Consider the following 21,909-nt stretch of genomic DNA (forward strand, 5'->3'; position numbering starts at 1 on the left):
ATCCGTTTAAGTTATTTGAACTAGCTTGTTTTGAAGAGTAGCTCTTTTTTAAATGCCCTTTTCATTTTAACCTATTTAAAAGGCCATCACCTGAAGGATTCTTGATCCCCAAATTCATTTCCACCTCTGAACCATAAAGTGAAGTAAAGCCCCTCCCAGGTACTGACCTAAATGCCCTCTGGCTTGGGGAAAATGTCTTAGAAGCAAATGACATACAGGACAGGTTAAATAAATGCTCCCAAAAGAATGAAAATCGAAACCTGTTTAAATCATTCCTCTTCTGTATATTTGCCTACTGCAGGCCAGAACCACCACCCAGACTGTCTTTTTTTTTATCCCTTTCTTAAATTATTCTGTAGTTATTTTCAAGAGCTTCTGTATCTTTACTAAACTTATTGTTGAGAAAGATTTGCTCCAAGTAATCCAGTGTTGTGAAAAAAAAGAACACTGGATTAGGAAATCTGTGAGTTCTGATTCAGAGTTTACAACTCTCAAGCTTACTGACCTTAGGTAACTCACTTAACCTCTCTGAGCCTCAGTTTCCTCAACTGTAAAATAGAGCTAATGCGTGCCCGGTCTACTTCACAAAATCATTACTTTAATTTTTCCATTTGTGGGACCCCCTTTTCCTCTGTTATCCTTTCTCCAATCTCAGTTGAGATTTGAAGAGACTGATGAAGTAACATTTCTTTTAGTAATAGGAAATTTGTCCTCAAAGTCAGAGAGTAGACCAGAATGGCCGCAGGCAGGGGTGTGCTGGAGCCAACACATTCTGGCTTGGGAAATCCAATTATCAAATTTACAACATGAATTTAGGCCTTGGAAACTGGTAAATTTGAACTTGATTTGTTGTTTTATTGATTGTCTAGATTCAAGAAAGTGAGGGAGAAAATGTTAGCGGTATAGATTAAACTTTAAAAGTGTGTTCTTGCATATACTCCCACCCACCCAAGCCGGTTGTTAAACATTTACCAGCACACCCTTGGCCAATGGCTTTCCTTGTTGGGAGCTGTTTTTGAGTCCATTTTCCCTTTTTCACAAGTGTTGCACTGTCTGTGGAAAAAAGCAGTCAGAAGTCCCTGGTAACGACAGGATACTAAATACGAATAAGAGTGCATATGCCTTAAGATCTAGCAAGGGGGCAACTAAGTGGCATGATAGATAGAGCACTGGCCCTGAAGTCCAGACGACTTGAGTTCAAATCAGCCTCAGACACTTACTAGCTCTGTGACCCTGAGCAAGTTACCTAACCCCGATTGCCTCAAAACAAAACCCTGGGCAAGAACCCAATGGCACACAGAAATCCAGGATTGAGATTGTGGAGGAATCAGTAGCTAAATGGAGTGTTCCAATGGTTATATGGTGAAGGCTTACCAATCCCTCCAGTGGAGAGGTTTTCGTGATCACCTGCCACTCTGAGGTGTTAGGCTGAATTGAGGCATGTATCCTAGAACTCTATCCTAGAATTCTTGGGTTTCCAACTATTACTGGGGGGGTTACCTGGTTTTAGTAAAAGCTATGGGAGGATATTTTATCCATGTTGTCTTATTCTTTTATTTGGTTCTATGCTGAAAGCAAAAAACACCGTATACAGTTAATTAAGTTTACATAAATGGCCATTATATCAAGGCTAGGAATAAATGAAATATACCGGATTCAAAAACAAAGAAGAGCATTTCAGGAAGCAGGCACTCAGAGCTATTCTGATTGGGTAAATCTACATTAACTATACCTCTTAGACTAATAAGATGAGTCCAGCTACCCAGAGGAAGGTAGACCTAGGGGATAAAATGTTATCCACTCTCTGAGGACCATAGAGAGTACGGCACTCAATCTAGAGAGGAATAGAGTGAATAACCACCTGAGTGTGGGACTTCCCAGGGCCCAGCCCTTTTGATGAATAGGATAAAGTTAGATGCTAGCTACACCATCTGGTGACTAAAAATGTGCCTATAATTTCATCAATCTGGACAATCCCACCAATGGTGCAGAAAGAAACTTTCTCTTTTTGTATGGTTCTTAAACAAGTCCTCCAAAGTGTTGGGGGTCTATTCAGTAAACAGGCTTTTCCATCAGTCATGAATCATTCTCACTCTATGTCAGCTCAGTTCCTTTTCCATTCACACTTGTGCATATCACTTAGGGTAGGATGCTACAGTCTAGTTATGCCTACTATGTGTCTCTCTGTTACCCTTCAGGGTAACAATTTTTGATCCTTTGGAAAGTGTGTTCATCCATGATTTATAGCCATAAGCATTACTAGAAAAATACTGGTGTTAAGATGAGTTTTGTTACAGAGAAAAGCTTGACATTGAGAGAAGCACTATATAATTTACCAAATGCAATTCATCTGGTTCTATTCCACCTACTTAGTTCTAGCTCTAACTCACTTTCCATCTACATTTTCTGTTGTTTGTGTGTGTGTGTGTGTGTGTGTACACATATACATATGTATACACACATTTTTGTTATTCATCTTTCACTTTTAAAGAAGACCAGTGACATCACAGGTGATCTGTGTTCACTTGTCTGTGAATTGGATTTAAGTGAGGCAGAGTTGCAGAAAGTCATCAGCCTTACTCTGTATTCCAGAATCATCAAAGTCCAGTGGTAAGTCAAAAGTTGAAATGACTGGAGATGGCCTGGGATGCAGTGGATGACCTTGGTGTCTTCAATGTCTGACCAAGCTCTAAGCACTCCACAGCACTTGCTTCAGTCACCTTCATGGCCGTTGGAACAAATTGTTCTCATCTACCCATTCTACTGGAGGAGATCTTCACATGCTTTGGGGAGACATCCCCCTAACTCTCTGATTAGACAGGGTAGAGGCCTGTCAGTTACCCTAAACCTGGTTTAGGCTGTCTACCAAGACTATTTTAATGGTTGCTGCTCATGCTACAGCTTCTTGGAGCCACAAGGGAGAATTGGGTGACAAGTGGACACCAAAGGTGGAGGAGCAGCTTTGATTAGGGCTTACACCAGATGTGCTAGTCCCCATGAACACCCCATATACCTCATATAGAAACACACATATATATATATACATATATGTGTGTGTGTGTGTGTGTGTGTGTGTATACTGATATGTATATTAATGGATCAGTTCTACAGGCTCTCCATGGAACTACATAGCATAATCCATACAATAAACAGTCATCATCCCTTTTGTTTTACCTGTGTGAATTATTAGGTTAAACTCTTTTAACAGGTGGTATGGTAGATAAAGTGCTACACCTAGAGTTGGGAAGATCTAAGTTCAAACCAGGCCTCAGACAATTACTAGCTATGTGATCCTGCCAAGTCACTTAACTCCTCTCAGACTCAGTTGCCTCATCTGTAAAATCGGGAAAATAATATCACTCATCTCCTAGGGATGTTGTGATTAAATGAGGTAATAATTGTAAAGCATATCTAACTATGTAAAGCACATGTAACTATAGAGATATGATTTGTTATAGCATATTGTTTATGAAAGTCTGCCTATTCCGTTCTCATATGTCATCAAGGAGAGCCTTAATACATGTATAGATTATTTTTCAAAAATAATGTAGGGCACAAAAGTAGGTGTATGTATCAGTAGTTACTAGCGTCCTTCAAATCCCTTTCTTTTAATAGTAATAGTTTCTGTAATTCCTGCCCCCACCCCCAATCTTTTGCTGTCTTTCCCTGCTTCAGATGCCAAGATCACAAATCTAGAACTGGAAAGGAAGCCATAGGTCACCCACTCTAAGCCTCTCATTCTACAAATAATGAAAGCAGGGCCCAGAGACATTACAGGACTTGCTTTAGGTTGCCCAATAGTAAATTGGTAGGGCTGGAGTTTGAATTCAGCTGCTCTTACTCCAAATCCAGTGCTCTTTCTACCACACCATGAAACAGGCCCTCAATTCCCTCAAAATGTTGTTCTTTCCATTACAGACCTCATCTGTACATAATTAGCTCTGTCCAGCCACTCTTCCTGGCCTCATTTTCTTTAGTTCTATTTCCTTTTCCTCCTCACATAGCACACCAGGAACTGAGAAGTTGGAATTTAGATGTGTTAGATCCACCATCATCATTAAAGAAAATGTTTTGTTATAGAAACTTACCATATTCTTTCTGTCTTTTGTCTGTCATCTTCCTGGTTTCACTGTGAAATGCTCTTAATTTGCTCTATTTTAATCAAGTCTTAAATTGAGCATTCTACAACTCATTTATCCCTTACCTGCTTTTCCTTTTTTCATGTTACTGCTTATAATCTTTGACCATTTTCCTCTATAAGATTTTATAAATTAGTTTATATTCTAAATTAATGTTGACCTTGGATGTTATGTCTTTCCACATGAAGAAGAAATCAAGTATCTGCTGTCTGAAGTGATTTTACCTTCGTCATGGTAGTGATTGCTTTATTTCAGTTAAACTTCTGTAGGAAATGATGATGCAATCTAATTAATTTACACAAACATTTGTTGAAAATCCACCATGTGCTAGGTACTGTAATAGGTGCTAAGGATGTAAATAAAATAAAGCATACCTCCCCACAAGGAGACAATGTTCTGCTGGGAGAGAGGAAGACAACATGTACACTGATGAAGAAGTACCATAGTACAGTAGAAATAACCTTGTTTTTAAAGGCAGAAGACCTGAATTCAAATTCTGGTTCTGCCATATCATATCTGGTAACTTTAAACAAGTCACTTGACCTTTCTGGCATCTGTTTCCTAGTCTCTAAAATGACAAATTAGATAAAATGACCTCTAGTCTTCCTTCTAGCTCTAAATCTACAATCCTATGAAGTACAAAATTTTCTATGCTAATATTTATTCATTTATCCATTTCACATTTTTCAGTGTCAGTGGTTTTTGAAATCAGTCAAATAAGACCTGTTTTAAATGCATTATGTATTATCTTCTCACATTTACACTTTCTTCTTATTGTTTATTTTGATCTTTGCTCTAAAAAGGTCAGTGCTCCAAATCATGTAGATGGGTGATTTGGAAATGACTTTCAGATCAGTAACTAGCCATTTCCTGGCATGATATAGTCAATTTCATTTTGCTATGCTCTCTGCTGTTTACCATGTCCTGGGTCATCTACAAGCTTTTGGCTTCTTTGATTTCTTGATACTGAACTATGTTTTATTAAATATTTTTTTCCACCATCCTGACGTATGCCCACTTTCCCATTGAAGTTATTAGGTACTAAAGTATATGTTGACTAATTTCGAGGGTCTTCATTGAGTTCTTGTAGAACTTTTCTACCTTCTCATCCTCTACAACAGATGTTTTGATGTGTGAGCTCTAGTGACCTTCATAGTATTCTTCATGTGCCAAACATCCTATGAAATAATGTTTTTGTTGTCTTTAGACATGTGATAAAATCAAATTCTGCCAACTTCTTTATACTCCTCCAACAGAGCCTGTGAGCCATCATTCCACTTAGTTACAGCTTCTCTATATTTTCTAGTTTTATTTATAGCATAAATGTCAAAATTTATATAGTTTATTTCCTCCAGTAGAATGTAAACTCACTGGTCATTGGACAAGAGCTCACATTTTTAATACCAACAGTTAAAGTTATGGTTATAGATAGCCTAAAAACTGATTTCCAGAACTCTCTGTCCCCATTTATGCCATTCTACCACCATCCCTGCAAAAGAGAGATAGACAGACATGAGAATCATTTTGTATTTTTCTTTATTTTATGTTTGCCCAATTAGCCTACTTGTGTGGAGCTTTTTAGTATTTAACTAGGCTGATTCTTGGGCAACAGAAAGTCTGTAGTCAGGATATGTGAATCTTTTTCACCAGGAAAGAGTCTATCAGAGTCACTTCCATACCAGGATGAGATATTAGAGTAAGAGTTTTATGAAGGCACAGAATTCTTGTGAAAATCAAATGGGAACATATGTGAAGATACTTTTTTCAACTGTGCAATGTAGTGCATGGCATTATTAAAATTATTAACTAAGTACCTGACTGCTATCTGTTTGTACTCGAAGATAAGAGAATGCACCTCCTACTTGAGGTTAATACCTGCCTTTACTTGTTTCCACTGGAGTTTTCTGTCTCAACCTAACATACTGTACATATAACTGAACAGCATCTGTTCTACCTAGGGTTCACTGAAAAAGTGACACAACATTGATTCCTTGTTTAACAAGTATTCACTCTGGACTGGCTGCAGAGGTGGGAAAATATGGACGTGGTCTACAACCTTTGTTGTTCCTGAACTTCAGACTGAACTAAAAATCCCCAAAGTCTGACTCCAGCAGGCTTAATCCCAAAGCAAGTTGGGGCCATGTACTAAGTAAAAGATCAAAACAAGAGACAAAGAAATATTTACATTCTAATCCTTTATCTGCCCCTGCTTTCTGAGATGCAGCTGGCTCATTTATAAAATGGAAAGAACTCATGTTTCTATGAGGAACAAATCTTATTTTAAGCTATGATATGGATGTTACTAACTACAGATCTCAATTCTCCTTCTTTCCTCTTCCATGACTCCCTTACTAATCACCATACTATGTTAGAAACTGAAAAAAGATTTTAAAAAATACTTAAAAGGCTTTGGTCTGATCTGATGACCTTTGAATGGCTAACTATACAAGAATCAACTCTGTCCAAATTAAATATTCCTTTAAATACACACATAATCAAAAATCCAAGCCCCCACCAAAAAAAAAAAAGGGGGGGGACAACAAATATGAATTCCACCAAGATTTTGTGGAGCTTCCCCATATTGGGTAAGTGAACTGACAGCGCATTCGGGTTTTCTCTTCTCATTGAAGACATTTTCTTTTTAACCAGCAGATTCTTCTTCTTACAATTCTAGTAGTCTTGTATGAAGCAACTCTAGAATGGTACAGCAAGCACTGACTTTAGAGTTTGGGGGTTTGAGGCCTGGATTTACCACCAAGTATCTATGTGACCTCATGCAATTTATATTTCTCTGAGCCTCAGTTTCCTGATCTATAAAATAGAAACAATATTTAGCTCTCAGGGTTGTTGTGAGAATCAAATCGTTGTTGTTGTTTGTCCTTTGTTCTGAAAGAAGACCATGACATCAGGAAAGTGATGCCATGACTTGCAAGTGAATTGGATTTAAGTGAGGGAGGGCTGTGCAAAGTCACCAGCCTCACTTTTTCCTCTGGAGCTATCTGGGCCCAGTAGCAAGATATAGGTCAGGACAACTGGAGACGGTGCTGGATGCAGTGGGAGACTGGCCTTTTTAAGCTGAGGTCTTTCCCAGGTCTCAATTTGACTGAGGCAACTCCCACTCAGTAATTAAGTCTAGGTAAAAAATGAGTCAAGGAATGGCCCCTTTTACCTAATTTTTTTAAAAAAATCAATCTGGGGAGGGGAGGAGAAGACCCTCAGGGTTTCTGGCCAAAAACGGAAACAATTACTATTTACATTCACTCTGAGCCATCAGAGTCCAGACAATGACCAGGTAGTGATTGGGCTGTGACCTTTGTTGGCCAACCCAGTAGAGGAGAGGACAGGACAGGACGGGAGAGGTGAGGAGAGGATCAAATTATGTTTTATATACATATATATATATATATATATATACGTATATATATCACCTAACCTCTCTGTTCCCCTAGGGAAATCTCTAAAACTATAAATAACAATGAAGTTGCTGATCTGCACCAGAGGAGAGAATTTCAACACCCAGAGTTCCTTTGAATGAGGAAATCATAGATCCAGACTTTACTCCTTTCAAAAAAAATTATTTTCATAGACCAGGGCCACCTCAAAGGACTCATCAAATTGGCTCCCAAAAGTCATTATCAGGGCAAGAGTTTGAGAATATATCCATAGGAAGAAAGCATAAGCAAGCTCCCTAAAGGGTAGGACTCTTGTCCTCTATTTTTAAGTTCTAGCTCTGCAGTCATCAGCTGTGTGCGCTTGTACAAGTCATTCATCTTTCTGAGACACAGTTTCATCTATTAAAAAAAAAAGAATAATAATAGTACCTCCCTCTCCTAGTTATTGTGCAGATCAAGTGAAACATTTGGGATACTGTTTTGCAAATGTTTAATTGATAAACTGATAAATGCTTAATGCCATATTAATCCATCCGTAGTATGAACGAAGCCTCTCTTTCCAGGAAAGTTCTGCCACTAACTTTCTCTATGACCTTGGGTAAGTCATTTAACTTCTTGGGGACTTGGTTACCTCATCTATCAAAGGAGAGCCTTAGATGAGATGAGCTCCAAGTTCCCTTTCAGCTCTATCATCCAGCAACTTCTGACTTACTTCTTAGTTCCTCCTCTTGTCCTGACCTCCTTAAAGGTAGCTTCAACACAGGAAACTACTAGGATCTTGAGAGGTAGACCCCTACAGATAAGCAGGAATGCTAAATAAGCTTTAATTTTGAAAGCCTCCTGCCTTTGCTCAACAGCCCATCTTCCAAATGAATTTGGAGGTGCTTAAAATTCGATGTATTTTTTTTCCTCCTATGACCAGGGTTTGGTTTTTCTTCCAAAAAGGAAAACAAAACTCATGAAGAAATATATACACCCTTTATCCAAGCAGAGCTTCCAGAAGAACTCAGCCCATTTACAAACTGTTAAAAAGGAGAAACGCACAAATCATGCAGGCAGGCATAATAAATACCAAGTCTAGCAATAGAGCTGAACTTGTCCTAACAACTAGAGTTTGGTAGCTCTGGGTTGCTTTGCTCTTCCCTTTAAAAACCCATTCGCTCTCTACAGCAATAGGAGAGCAGGAATGGATTGTGGGTGCACAGGGCAGAAAGCCCTGTCGTGATCTTCAAAGGTCTGGAGGCAATCTGAAGCAGGAGCGTTGCTGTGAAATGTCTTTATGTCCAGAATTCTCTTCCTCTCTTGGCTCAATAGAACCTGAGTATGCTGCCCTTGAGGATAACCTGCCAAGACCCCTTGTTTAATCAAGGATATTCATCTGTCATGGGAAAACCAACTACTGGTGAGGCAGGGGAGGAAGACCTTGCCCTGGGCTCTCTCTTGAGATACCATTTCCTGTGCTTTTTATAGAGAAAAATAAATAACATCGAGTCCTATCTAATACCCAGGAGCATGTGTGCACATTTATGCAGCTTATATATGTATATATAGTGCTTATGTGTAACATATATAGTGCATAAATGTGCACACACACATATAGCACATATATGCACAACACACACATGTATAATAAATGTACATACTTACTCCTGGGTATTAGATACAGTAACTATACATATTATGTATGTGTATGTGTGTGCATGTGAGTACATGTATATACCTATATGTGCAAATGTATATGGCCTTTACATCTATTCAATATACATATGCATGTGTATTTATACACATATCTACATGCATACATATATACGTATGATATATTCTCTACAGAAAGCCCCCTTTTATAGATAGCAGCAGTTAAGCTGTGACGGTATAATGGCAAATGTACTGGACTGTGAGAAAGAAGGTCAGGGTTCCTATGCTGGCTCCATCATTCTACCATTTCCTATGTGAGCTTGGACAAGTCCCAGTCCAAGTTTGCCTATTTACCTTTCTATCAAATGAGGACATCTGCCCTACCTTATCTACTTCAGAGGGTTGTTCTGAAGATGGAATGAGGTAATATATGGGAAGGAACTATAAAATTGAATTTATAATTTATGATGATTAAGCAAGAAAAACTCCTGATGTGAGTTATTCCACTACTAATTTCACTAGTCTGGGCAAACTGGTCAAAGGGTGAGTGAGTGATCTCTCCCTACTCCACCCCACCCCCACACCTACAGAGTCAATATAGAAATAGAATATGTATGATTCTATTATTTATATGTGTATGCTTAATATATCTTTTCTAATCCTTACTTGGAGATCCTGGTAATGGAAACCATCCTGCCCACCCCTTCTCCTTTCTCCACTTCCCCCCACTTATCAGGTAAAGGCTTTTGTAAATTGGAATGTAATATATTTTGATTGATTCATGACACAACTTTAAGGGAAATAAAAGCTTTATCACCATAGTTGTGAAATATAAGAATTTCTTCCTTTATTATTGCTCATCTCCCCTCCCAGGAAAACAAACTCCAAATTCCCTGAGATTAACACAGGGGTACAGGGGCTGTTGTTTTGTTTCTTTTTTCATATAAATTGTATTTACTATGAGTTTGAGGGCCCAAAATGAGACTATGTGATAAGCAACTAAAGATATTTATCACTTTCTCTTGGCTTTGCCATAGTCTTAACCCAGTGATGTTAGCTTTTTGCATTAGATAAAAAGACAAATCCAGACCCTACATGGTACCACCAAAAAGTGTACATTTGAAAACCAGAAATGTAGTATGTCACATTATGTATTATTTAATGGTATGCAAATTATAAGTCAGACAGTTAGGAAAACCACACTTCAGCATTAATAAACAGCAACACTATTACTACATTAATTATGATATCCCTATGATTTAGTCCTAAAGCTCCGCATTTTGATTCTCCTCGAAAATTTATGCCATTTTGTGGATGTTAACCTCTTCTGCCTTCCTCAACTCCCCCCTCTGCAGACTCCCACTCCCCCTACCCACTCAGTGGTTATCTGTAGCAAATGGATATGGCAATACAAAGTCATAACCAGCTGCACTGTCTTTTAAGCATTAAAAATTGAAGAACAGGCAAGCAGAACCTAAAGCTCCAACATTTATTGTGTCAATGTTAAGCACAAGTTTTAAAAGACAACGTAGAATGTATAGAAACAATGGGTTGGGGGACTCATGCTCTTTTCCACAGTACAGGTAATTAAATTGGCTGGTTTCAAGAGGGCGTGGGCGTCACCCAAAGACAGTGACGGCCAATGGGCCCTATAACATGGGACTGATTCACTGTTTCAATGAGATTCTGGTTTTTTTGTTTGTTTGTTTCTGTTTTTATTTTTTTTTTTTATTAAAAAATATAAATAAAATGGCGCTGCAGGCCCAGACGGGAAGGACTCCGCAGGACTCTTCACACGACGGCTTCTTGGAGGCTACTGTCAGAAAACATCACAAACTAGCAGGATGACAGACCACGCTCTGAAGTCGGCTGGGCGGCAGGACATCCCACCCTGCCTTGGGTGGGGGGAAAGGGCATCAAATTTTCTCAGAATTTAAGGGCTCTCGAGCTTCCATCCGAAAACTGCCACACATCTTGAGCTCTCTGGGCACTACGCCGAATGGGGGTGTGTGAAGAACCTAGAAAGAGGATGGGGACAGAGAGGGGGGAAAAAAAATACAGGTGTAACTTGGCCCAGTGACATTCCATTCTCTTCCTAGCCTTTTTTGTTTTTGTTTTTTGTTTTCCAATTAATTTGAATCAGCCACAGACCTGAGCTGTTGGAATCTCAGGCACTGATTTCAAACCCAGGCCCCACACTCTCTGGTCTCTGGTTGCTTTCCCCACAAAGGTAGATTCCCCACCCACTCTTGCCCACCCGGGGGCTGAGGCTCTCCCTTTCATATAACATTACAGTTCTAATAAACTCTTCAGGACACATATGGAGGGAAACATTCTTTCCCGTCCCCTCACCCACCCACCTCCAGTGAAAAAAATGCAGGTAACAAGACAAGTTGTATGTACCCCGGTCCTTTCTTTTTTCTTTTTCTTTTTTTTGATTGGAGGGGAAGGGGAGAAGGAAAGGAGAGTAAAGGGGGGAAAAACAAAACAAAAATAAAACAAAAATAAAAATCAATGTAAAGCAGCACAACAAAAACATGGAATGTCATCAAATTCAACGTCAAAGCAGCCAAAGATTTACAAAAGTCGGACGAATCTCTGCAGAGAAAACCAGAACCCCAAAAGGTTACCCCCAAATTTCACCAAACCTGCCTGTAGTTTGTTTGGAAAAGCGCAGTTCAATTTTGGTGGGGGGAGGGGGGAGGGGGGGAGAAAGAAGCGTTGTTGAAGAGAAAAGGGAAGGGAAGAAGGGGATGGTTATTTTCTTCCTGGTTTTCTTCCCCTCCTGTGTACATTGACTTGAAGCTGCAGGACTGGGAATCCGGATGTGCTGAGGAAGACCACCACTGTGGTATTCCAGGCCTCGTTGCCATGGTGACCCGAGGCAGGGGCTTGGGGCCTCTTCTCCCCTGACTTGGCGCTGGAGGCCCAGGGTCTAGCACTCAGCTGCTCTTGTGAATCCCCCTCGCTGAACCACAGGGACCAGGCCTGGTCCTGCCATGTCCAACAAGGACCAGGGAACACTGAGAATCCCGCAACACCTCTTTTTAAGCAGGATTCCCAGGTCCCACTGCCCGACACTGGCATTGCCTCTCTTTAAGACGAGGATGTCCGAATCAAACCGCTTTGTCACCTCTCTTCCCCCATTTACCAGTATTTTACAGCCCTCACTGGAAATCAAAGTACAGTTTCAGATTGAGCACTTAACTATTCACAAGTTTATTTAATAGCACATTCCCTATCCAATATCAAGGCCCTACTTCAAATCAAAGGATTTTACGGAAATCCCTATTTTCGGCCATTTCTGCTTTTCCTGTGGAAGACATACTTCGTACGTTTCTTTTTATACTTCCCACAGGAAACTCTTTGTCATTTTTACAGAATGGAAAAAATGGTAGTTGGATCCACCATTGAGTTGTGCTTGGGCAAGGTTACACACTTCCATACAACAGCCCCAGAGCTCTGAACTTTTGCTCTCCCCTGCCTCATTAGGGAAGAAGAAATCAATTGCATCCTAGGACCATGGATAACACTGTGAAACACACAGAAAGAGAAACCCCTCCCCCAAAAGGCTGATTCAACAATCATGTGTTTTTAGCAAATGAAACAGCAGGCTAATGAGTGCCGATAACATCAAACAATCACACCCAATAATCCAAGTATACAATTGGCAGTTAGAGTCAACCCTGTGATACAGTCACATAATTCCAAATTCAAGCCCTGTGGCCTGATGAGTCCATTTCTTTGGAAACAGATCGCCTTATTCTTCACTGGGGGTATCTGCAAGGGTCTCAAAAGCCACTAAGGAAAATTTACTAAGTAGCTTATGTTGTTGAAGTTAAAACTCTTTTGAAAGAAAATAAAAAGCCAGTTTGGAGAATACTATCAATCTTCTCAACACTGGCAAAGTTTCCCCTAACTTTTAATTTTTTTAATAGGTTGGCCAAATAAGTAGGAAGGTATGGGCCCACTCTTGAATACTTTGGACTCAGAAACACTGGCATATAATAGAACTATAATGGATACACAGTTACAGTAGACTTATCACAAATAATTTTTAAATTATGTGGATGGTGTTTAAAGACAAATGAAACAATCCATTTCCCTCACTTTCTCTCTCTCTGTCTATCCAGTGCTTGAAGTAAGGCAGGATGAAGCCATCCAACTTCTTTCCAGGAAGGCCTGAAAAATCCTGGCTCTTCTTAGGAGACTTTTGTCTATGGATAAGCAAGCCACCCTACCTCCTTGCTTCTCTATTTTAGACTATTTCCAAATGGTCCTACTTCCCTTACTTTTCTCACTTCAAGCTTTATATAAGTATAACACACATTTGGGGGAAAAATAGCTACATAATGACACATATTCATTCTTCTGGGATAAACTCAAAAATTTCACATTTCCTGAGATTGCAAAGATAATTTAAAGGCCATATACTCATATCACTTCTTACAGGCCTTTAAGTTTGGAACCTCTGAGGTTAAAGGACTCCATGTTGTTTTCAGTCCCTTTTTTAGCCTTAAAATTTAGAGGATATTAAATGTCTTTTAAGGGAGCACAGAAGACATGCCCCCCCCCCAAACTGGACTTTTAAAAATCAGTGGGCAATGGAAATTTTAACAAAAGCCTTTGTGCTGCTACCCCAATAATATTCCTGTTCATTTAAATATCTTTTCAAGTGGAGATAAACAGCAACATTCATTGGAGAAGGAAGATGTTGGAAGGTGAGGTTTACAGGGCTACACATTGCCTTGTAAGTTCCTACAGGATATCACTTACGTCTGTTTCAGAATTCTTAAAAATCACCTTTAAGGGGTCTCTGATTTTAAACACCATGCATTGATTACATTGTTAGGAAATGTATAGTTTGCATTAAGATATTTGCTTAGCACTTGGAATCTAACCTATATGTTCTTGTTGTTATGTTCTTGTTGACTAATCCTTAATGCATCTATTATTGAGGCAGCTTCAGAAATAATCTCTTAAAAGAGGGCTTAAGCAAGTCAGGAGACTAGGTGAACTGAAGAAGCTGTCGTGCCTCCCACTAGATTTATTTAGCCTTGTGAAGGCTGAAATCAAACACAATTTCTCATTCATCAGCAGGGGAATCATCATTCTCCCTCCCCACCATGATTTAGAAATTCTGGATTTGAATTATAAATATATACATGTGGTATTATATTAATTCAATACTATATATCAGAATGCAAACCTAATTACACTAAAACATTATACATGGAGAAATTAAAATGAGTACTATATATAAAAACCTGTTCAGCTGCAGTAACAATTTCCTATTAAAAGAATAACAGGGAGATACAGACTTTATGGACATTTAATAGTGGTAGAGCTGAAGTCATGTACTCCCAAAAGAGCAAAGTATTGGTTATGATTTCTGCCTGGTCCCAACACTGTGTTAATGTCTAAAACTGCCTTCCCTAAAGCACCAACATCCTCCCTGAGCCCTGGTTTTCTGACAGTTACCAAGCTCTTTGGAACCCATCTGTTCTCTCACCCTCCCCCCTTTTCATCATCCAATCTCTTCCACACTAATAACCAACTGTACATCTTGCCTAATATTCCCCTTTCCACTTCTCACCCCCAAACCCTCTAGTCCTCACCCGTCAAAGGGACAGATACATCTCTTAAACAGGCTGGTGGGAAAAAATCATCTCCCTCTGTACTAATGGTAAGATTTTCTTCCCTAAGATCAATATTATTACATCCATTGGAAGAGTGCCACCTATGAAAAGGCCTGATGGGTTTACTAATGGGGCAACAATGACCACCACCACAAGAAGACAACAGAACTCTGGCTTTGGTTGTACAAAAATAAAAACAATGTCATATCCATCCAGTTACACTAGGAACAGCGAGACACAATATCACGGAGGGGATGTGTTTTAAAAAAGCAAAAAGATGCTGCAACACGCAGTATTTGTGAAAACTGACAACATGCACAGACCTCTAAGAAGGGGTTAAAAAAAAAAGGACCTTAATTGGATTCCAGATTTCAAAGACAAATGTACGCACAATATTTCATAAACCTGCTGGTTGTTCAAAAGATAAGTGAAGGGGAGTTCCCACCTTCCATTTGTTGTCAGCCAGTGAAACACCATAAACAGGTCTGTAGAGTTTTAGGGCCGGTTTGTCTGATCTCAAATTCACAGTGCAACACACCATGCATCTCGTAAAATCAGAGGCTGTGCATGCCCACACACCATTGGTGGCTGCTTTCACAAAACACGTCACACTATTCAGTGAACAGCACAGGCCGAAAATCTGGAGTTCACCTGTTGCCATTGTTAGGGTTTTGGGTGAGAGTGGTGAGGAAAAGGGAGGGGAGAAGGAAGTTAGTTTTGGTTTGACAGAGGGGCTAATAAGGAAATTGGAGGACTGATTCTTTTCTTTTGTCCCATGCACTCCAGATGGGGCAGGAGGAAAAGTCCCTTTCACAGACAAGACCAAAAAAAAAAAAATCCCCAAGGAATGCTATGTGGACAATGCCATTACAGGGAAGATGTAAGTTTATTCCTGAATGGCTCTATTGCTACAGCAGGTTGGGAGAAGATTCAATATCCACACTGAAAAAAAAAAATCTTCTATGCTCTTGAAAATTATTCTAGAATTGTAAAGCCTCAAAACTATTTCCCTGGATTGAAATGTCTATTCTAATATGGTATTTCTACGTTCCTTTAGGATACAACACACACGTCAAAATGCCCACAGAAAGAATCCTGAAAAAGACTGACTGGCCTTCTCTTAAAACCTGTTATTTTCCTGAAAGTAATTTACAGAGTGTGTCAAATGAGGACACAAGAAGCTTACATTGTGTACTTTAATTTTTTTTTATTTTTTCAATAAAGGGACAAAATGGGTGTATGAACAGGTTAATGCAGACAACTGCCAAAAAAACACAGACAGTGGTTTTTCCAATAGAACTTAACAAAGACCAGAAAACAAATACAATAAAAAGCCAGGTTGTAATGACCTTTGGTCATCCAAATAAAAAAAAAATAAAAACAAAGAAAAATAAAAGATCAAATTAAGTGCCTCTGTTTTGAACAGGGCACATAAGCAATAATAAATAGTGACTCCCATAGTAAAAGATAAAATTTCAAGTTACGACAAACAGCTTTCATTACAGGAATAGAAAAGGCCAATAACAAAATATTCTGCATTGCCATTTACAAAAAAGTATTGACTAAAGCGGGCTTTCTCTTTAATATGCTTTGCATATGAAATTCTTTCCAATCTAAATATAAAGCACCATTTAGTTTTTGGCAATGAAAAAAACTGCAAAACATTGTTTTTTTTCCTTTTTTTTTCTTTCTTTTACTGCATATGAAGTTAAAATGCTGGAATGTAGGGTGATAGGAGAGGGACAAGAAGCACACTACATAACAAACCAACGTTATTAGCTTGCAGTACTGCATACAGTATGGCAGCAGGAAAAAAGAACAAAAAAAAGATATGTACAACCCTCTGTGACAGCCATCCGTGTGACATTCTAACAGGTTTTCGCCAAACAGCCATTATATGGCTTCTTATCTGTATAATGTCACACTTTTTTGTCTTTTTTTTTTTTGAAACATACAAATAATTTGCACTATATTATCCTGCCAAATTAAAAAAATATACTGTGGCAGCCTGTGTTTTTTTTTCCACTACCAAAAAAGGTACATTGATACCTTTTAAGAGAACAAGCAACAATTAAAAATACAAGCTTCAATATAAATACTATAGTGCCTAACACTAGGTGAACATTTAATTCAAATACCATCCTAGAAATACAGAAAAAAGACCATAAATGTGTTGTAGCATAGGAATCAACATGAGTGTGCATTTTCCTATATTTAAGTACTATATAATCTTAAACCTTTCCCCAATGTATGCTTTATACAACCTGAAGAGCGGTGTATATCCAAGGCATAAAATTTCCACTACCATTTTTAAATGGATAACAAGTCTTGTAACACCACCAAGACAATGGAACCCTAAATGCAGTTCCCCCCTAAACATAATGAAGTGTTTTTTTTAAAAAAATTTCTTAACATTTATATTTAAAAAAGTTTTGTACAAAAATCCTTGCACTGTAGAAGCGAAAGCAATCATTCATTTCTATGTTAAGTGTTTTCTGTTTCCATTCACAGCGCTGCAATGTTGTCCAAGTAAATAAGCTCATTAGTCAAGTAAATGGCTGGCAAAGTTTTTTTTTGTTTTTTTTTTTGTTTGTTTTGTTTTTAATGCTCATCAATGAGATTGTGTTCAATTTTTTTTTTCAGCATTCTTGCAACTTTTCCCTTAAGTATAGACCTGTAAACTGGGAAAATTGTACAGTGCACTTAATTGTCCTAACTGAGCAGTCTTATTTTATACTCAACCTCTGTATCTCTGATTAGAGAAAAGATACAGACACATCACAGGCAGAGTCAAGTGCTATTTGAACACCAACTGGGGCGGATGCTAGCTTAATAAAAAAAAAAATGAATCCTGTTCCATGTTAACACAAATAGCACACAGTGTATGAAAAAGGAATGAAGTACAACTTTTAGGGAGCACAGACATACATACTGCTACTCTTAAAATTCTTTCTCTCTCTTTATTTTAGAATGTCACATTTAAAAGCAAGTCTTAAGAGTTCATAGTTAATCATCATTGTATCGATATTAGCTTATACACCTGTTCTAGTTTAAAATGGCAAACAGTACCACATTGTGCTAATGATCACAATTATTTTTTGTTTTTCTATCTGTTACACTCTGCGAAATCTTATTGCCAGCCTCTTTTATTATATGGGTACACAAGGTCTTAAAGTTTATAATCTGATTGTCAGCTTGACAATCAAGTGAATCTGGATTTATTTGTTTTGGTGCCAGAATCAATCAAAGATATTATTAAAAGTAAATATCTTCATAAAATGAATTTCCTTACTAGTGTATTTAATCATGTTCCAGGGCCTTTGCACGTTTCACATTCAATTTAATCATTGATTAAAAAAAATAAAACTTTGGGCAAAAAATCCCATTTCTTTTAAGCTCTCACCAGGAGCAAAATAGGTTTTATACTGCTATAATCAGTTTTTTTAAAAAATTAAACTAAAGGGAGAATGATGATTAACTAGGACATATTAGGTCATATTTTTAGGTAGCCATTGTTGTGAGAAATACAATATAGAATCATATGCTAGGTCCTAAAGATTTATCACCTTACCCAATGTTGAATTAAGCTACAAGTTTATAACAAGTAGGAAGAACCATCAACATGGTTTCAATAGATTCAAGGCACTCATATTTTTAAAACCAAATGATAGTACAAATTTGCTTTTATCTTTTTTTTTCTTAATTTGTCTATTCAAGGCCTTTTTTTCCTATTCAATTGATACATTTAACCCTTTAGAGACAGACATCTAGCTAATACAGCTTTTTTTTTTCAGTGCTATCCATCCTGTCCATAGAGGGTTAATCCAAAGACTGTCTTTTCCTCCACACATTATAAAACAAAACTGTACATGATATGTATTACAGAAGTTATGCAGCATGGTCTTTTTTTTTCCTCTCTCTCTCTCTCTCTTTTTTTTTTCTCTCTCTCTTAGAACGGAACTGGAAACAGCAACATGTTTGCTCAGCAACTAATCAGGGACAATTTAAAATAGCCATAACATACCATACATGCTGTCTAAGTCAAAATAAAAAAAAAAAACATACACAACATGTAAATTATTGCACAAGAGAAAGGCTCAAAGTTTGCGTAAAATGCAATAGTATTGCCCCGATAGAGATCATGCATTCAAACGGTGAGAACATAAAGGAAAAAAAAAAGGGGGGGAAAAAGGAAAAAAAAAAGGAAAAAAAAACAGGTGTGCTGGTGACAAGCACTTTTCTGTATATTCTTAGCTTCCGTTATTTGTGTTTGTTTGTTTTAAATCACAAGGGACTAGAAAAAATTCTACTGGAGATGGGAGGGGGGGTTGCAGGTGGTGGGGAGAAAGGGGCAAAAAGGTGGGGGGGGGGTGGATTTGGGTGGGGGAGTGAGGGGCAGGGTATGAATATACCTCTATTCAGTTTTTATATCATTATTCAACACTCGATCACTGTGCCATTTTTTCATGTGTTTCTCCAGGGTACTGTACACGCTAAAAGGCATCTTACAAATTTCACATTTGTAAACGTCCTTCCCCACCTGGCCATGCGTTTTCATGTGCCTGGTGAGTTTGCTACTCTGCGCACAGGCATAGTTGCACAGCTCGCATTTATAAGGCCTTTCGCCCGTGTGGCTTCTCCTGTGGACAGTGAGATTGCTACAGTTCTTGAAGACTTTCCCACAGTACTCACAAGTGTCGCTGCGTCTGCCCTCTTTTGAGCTGGGCCTGCCAGGGCCCGGGCCACTAATATGCGGAGTGCTCCCACCGCTTCCCGTGCCGCTGCGGCCCGAAATGCCTCCGTCCATCTCCCCGGGCGGCGTGGAGAAGCGCAAACTGCCGTTCTCCGACGAGTGCTCTGAGGACGAGGCAAAAGGCGATTGTCTGGAGTCTCCGAAGTTGAGAAAGGGGTCTTTGAGCTGCCGGGACGCCGCGTAGCCGGCGAGCCACTGGGAGTAAACGTTTTCGGTGTTGGGCATCGCGGTGGCGGGCAGGTCGAACTCCTTTTCGAGCTTAATGCGCTTGGAGAAAGGGCTCAGCGAACTGGGGCTGCCCAGGAGCAGCTTTTTGGACAAGCCCCCCGACGCCGACTCTCCCGGGGAGCAGCCGCGCCCGTTGACAGTGCCATCGTCTATGCGGTCGGATTCTCCCGCGACTGAGTCTTCGTCGCAAGTGTCCCTGTGCACCTCGGACTCAGACAGGTGGCCTCGCTTATGCTTCTCGCCCAGGACCTGGTGGAAGGCTTCGCTGAAGTGCTGCATGGAGCTCAGCACCATGCCCTGCATCACGTCGGGGATGGAGCGGTTCTCCTCGCCAGCCCGGGAGTTGTTCTCGTGGTGGCGGGCCGCCTCCAGGCTCAGGCCGAAGCCGTAGTCCACCCTCTCGCTCTCCGTCAGGTCCTCCTCCTCCTCTTCCTCCTCTTCTTCCTCTTCCTCGTCGTCCTCCTCTTCCTCCTCGTCCCCGTTCTCCGGGATCATGTTGGGGTCGTTCTCGCTCTTGAACTTGGCCACCACCGACTTGAGGGCGCTGCTGGCGCTGCCCACCAGGTCGCTGGTCCCGGGCTCCGGGGAGCTGGCGGTGGACAGGCCGTCGTCCGACTTGACCGTCATGGGGGACGACTTGTGCATGTGGGTCTTCATGTGGCGCTTGAGCTTGCTGGCCTGGGTGCACGCGTGGTCGCAGAGGTTGCACTTGTATGGCTTCTCGCCCGTGTGGCTCCGCCGGTGCACTACCAGGTTGCTCTGGAATTTGAACGTCTTCCCGCAGAATTCGCAGGACTTGGACTTGACTGGGGCCTGGGAGGGAGGAGGGGCAGACTGTAGAGGAGGGAGGGGGGGGCGTAGCTAGAAAGGGCGGCTTGCTACCTGGCTGGAATGGCTGCAGTAACCTTTGCATAGGGCTGGGCCGGCTTGGGGACAGCGGTGGGCTAGACGTGTTCCCTGCCAACTCTCTAAGTCTCCTAGAGAAATCCATAGCGGGAGGCTCCATAGCCATAGGATTCAACCGCAACACCCTGTCAAAGGCACTCGGGTGATGGGTGGCCAGGGCCATTTCTTCTGCCCCTAGGCGCTCTATGCGATGGGGATCCAAATGATGTCTCGGTGGAGGACTAAACAAAGGGGGGGTGGGTGGAAAGCGCCCTTCGCCGAGACCCGAAGCCTCTCTCGATACCGATCCTGGTATTCTTAGCAGGTTAAAGGGGTTACTGTCTGCAATATGAATCCCATGAAGTGGAGGCTGGGAACACTCTGCACCTAGTCCTGAAGGGATACCAACCCGCGGGGTCAGGGGGCTTCCGTGTTCGCTTTCTAAGTAGATTCTTAATCCGTGAGTGTTCTGTGCGTGTTGCAAGAGAAACCATGCACTGGTGAATGGCTGTTTGCAAGTTGTACATGTGTAGCTGCTGGGCTCATCTTTACCTGCAAAAATAATACAACAGGTACATAAAGGTTTAATCACGGAATCATGGATCAGCAATCGCTTATTTCTGTTTCATTCCTGCCCGATCCTTCCCCCCCAACCCCTAACCCCTTCATCTCCCTCTCTTTTACACTCTGGTTGTCTAAAAGGTGAAAAATCCCAAACCAAAGAGTGTTAAAGCTGAGGGGATTGGGGCGCTGAGGGGGTGGGGGCGCTGCGGGTAATCAACATGTTTGGAGAATATTCTTAACATTATATCCTGTGGATTCTGGGCCTGCTTTTTAACTATGTGGTATTACTTGAGATCGTAGAATCATAGATGTAGAGCTGGGAGGGACCTCAGAAAGCAAAGAGTCCAAGCCTATCATTTTCACAAATAAGGAAACTGAGGCCCAGGGAAGTTAAAAAATTTGTCCAGCGTCACACAGCTAGTGTCTGAAGTGGGATTTGCACCCAGGTCTTCCTGACTCCAAATCCAGCTCTCTTTACACTACAGGCTGCCCCCTCCAGGCCTCTCAGTTTCCTTCATTTGTAAGTGACAGGGTTGGACCTGACTATCAAAAAGGACCTAGATTTATCTCCCTCCTTTCTCTAAACTTCAACAATTCTGTCTCCTGAAACAATGACCTCTCTAAAGAGACAATCATTTCTAAGATCCAATGAAAACAGAGAAGTTCAATTCACT

The 21,909-nt window shown here is 40.3% G+C and overlaps 1 protein-coding gene across 1 annotated transcript in view; it reads right to left on the reverse strand.

Annotated features, from left to right (window-relative positions):
• Positions 1–10,299: 10,299 nt before the first annotated feature.
• The window catches only part of BCL11A (BCL11 transcription factor A), a 123,211-nt gene continuing 111,601 nt past the window's right edge, over positions 10,300–21,909 (reverse strand). Inside the window, 3 exon segments of the mRNA XM_020985510.2 lie at positions 10,300–11,184; positions 19,498–20,641; positions 20,643–21,223. Coding sequence (XP_020841169.1) covers positions 11,093–11,184; positions 19,498–20,641; positions 20,643–21,223 — 1,817 coding nt within the window. The 3' untranslated portion in view covers positions 10,300–11,092.

The sequence above is a fragment of the Phascolarctos cinereus genome, unplaced genomic scaffold (assembly GCF_003287225.1).
Source record: "Phascolarctos cinereus isolate Bilbo 61053 unplaced genomic scaffold, phaCin_HiC Scaffold_2;HRSCAF=192, whole genome shotgun sequence".
In the NCBI taxonomy this organism is placed as follows: domain Eukaryota; kingdom Metazoa; phylum Chordata; class Mammalia; order Diprotodontia; family Phascolarctidae; genus Phascolarctos; species Phascolarctos cinereus.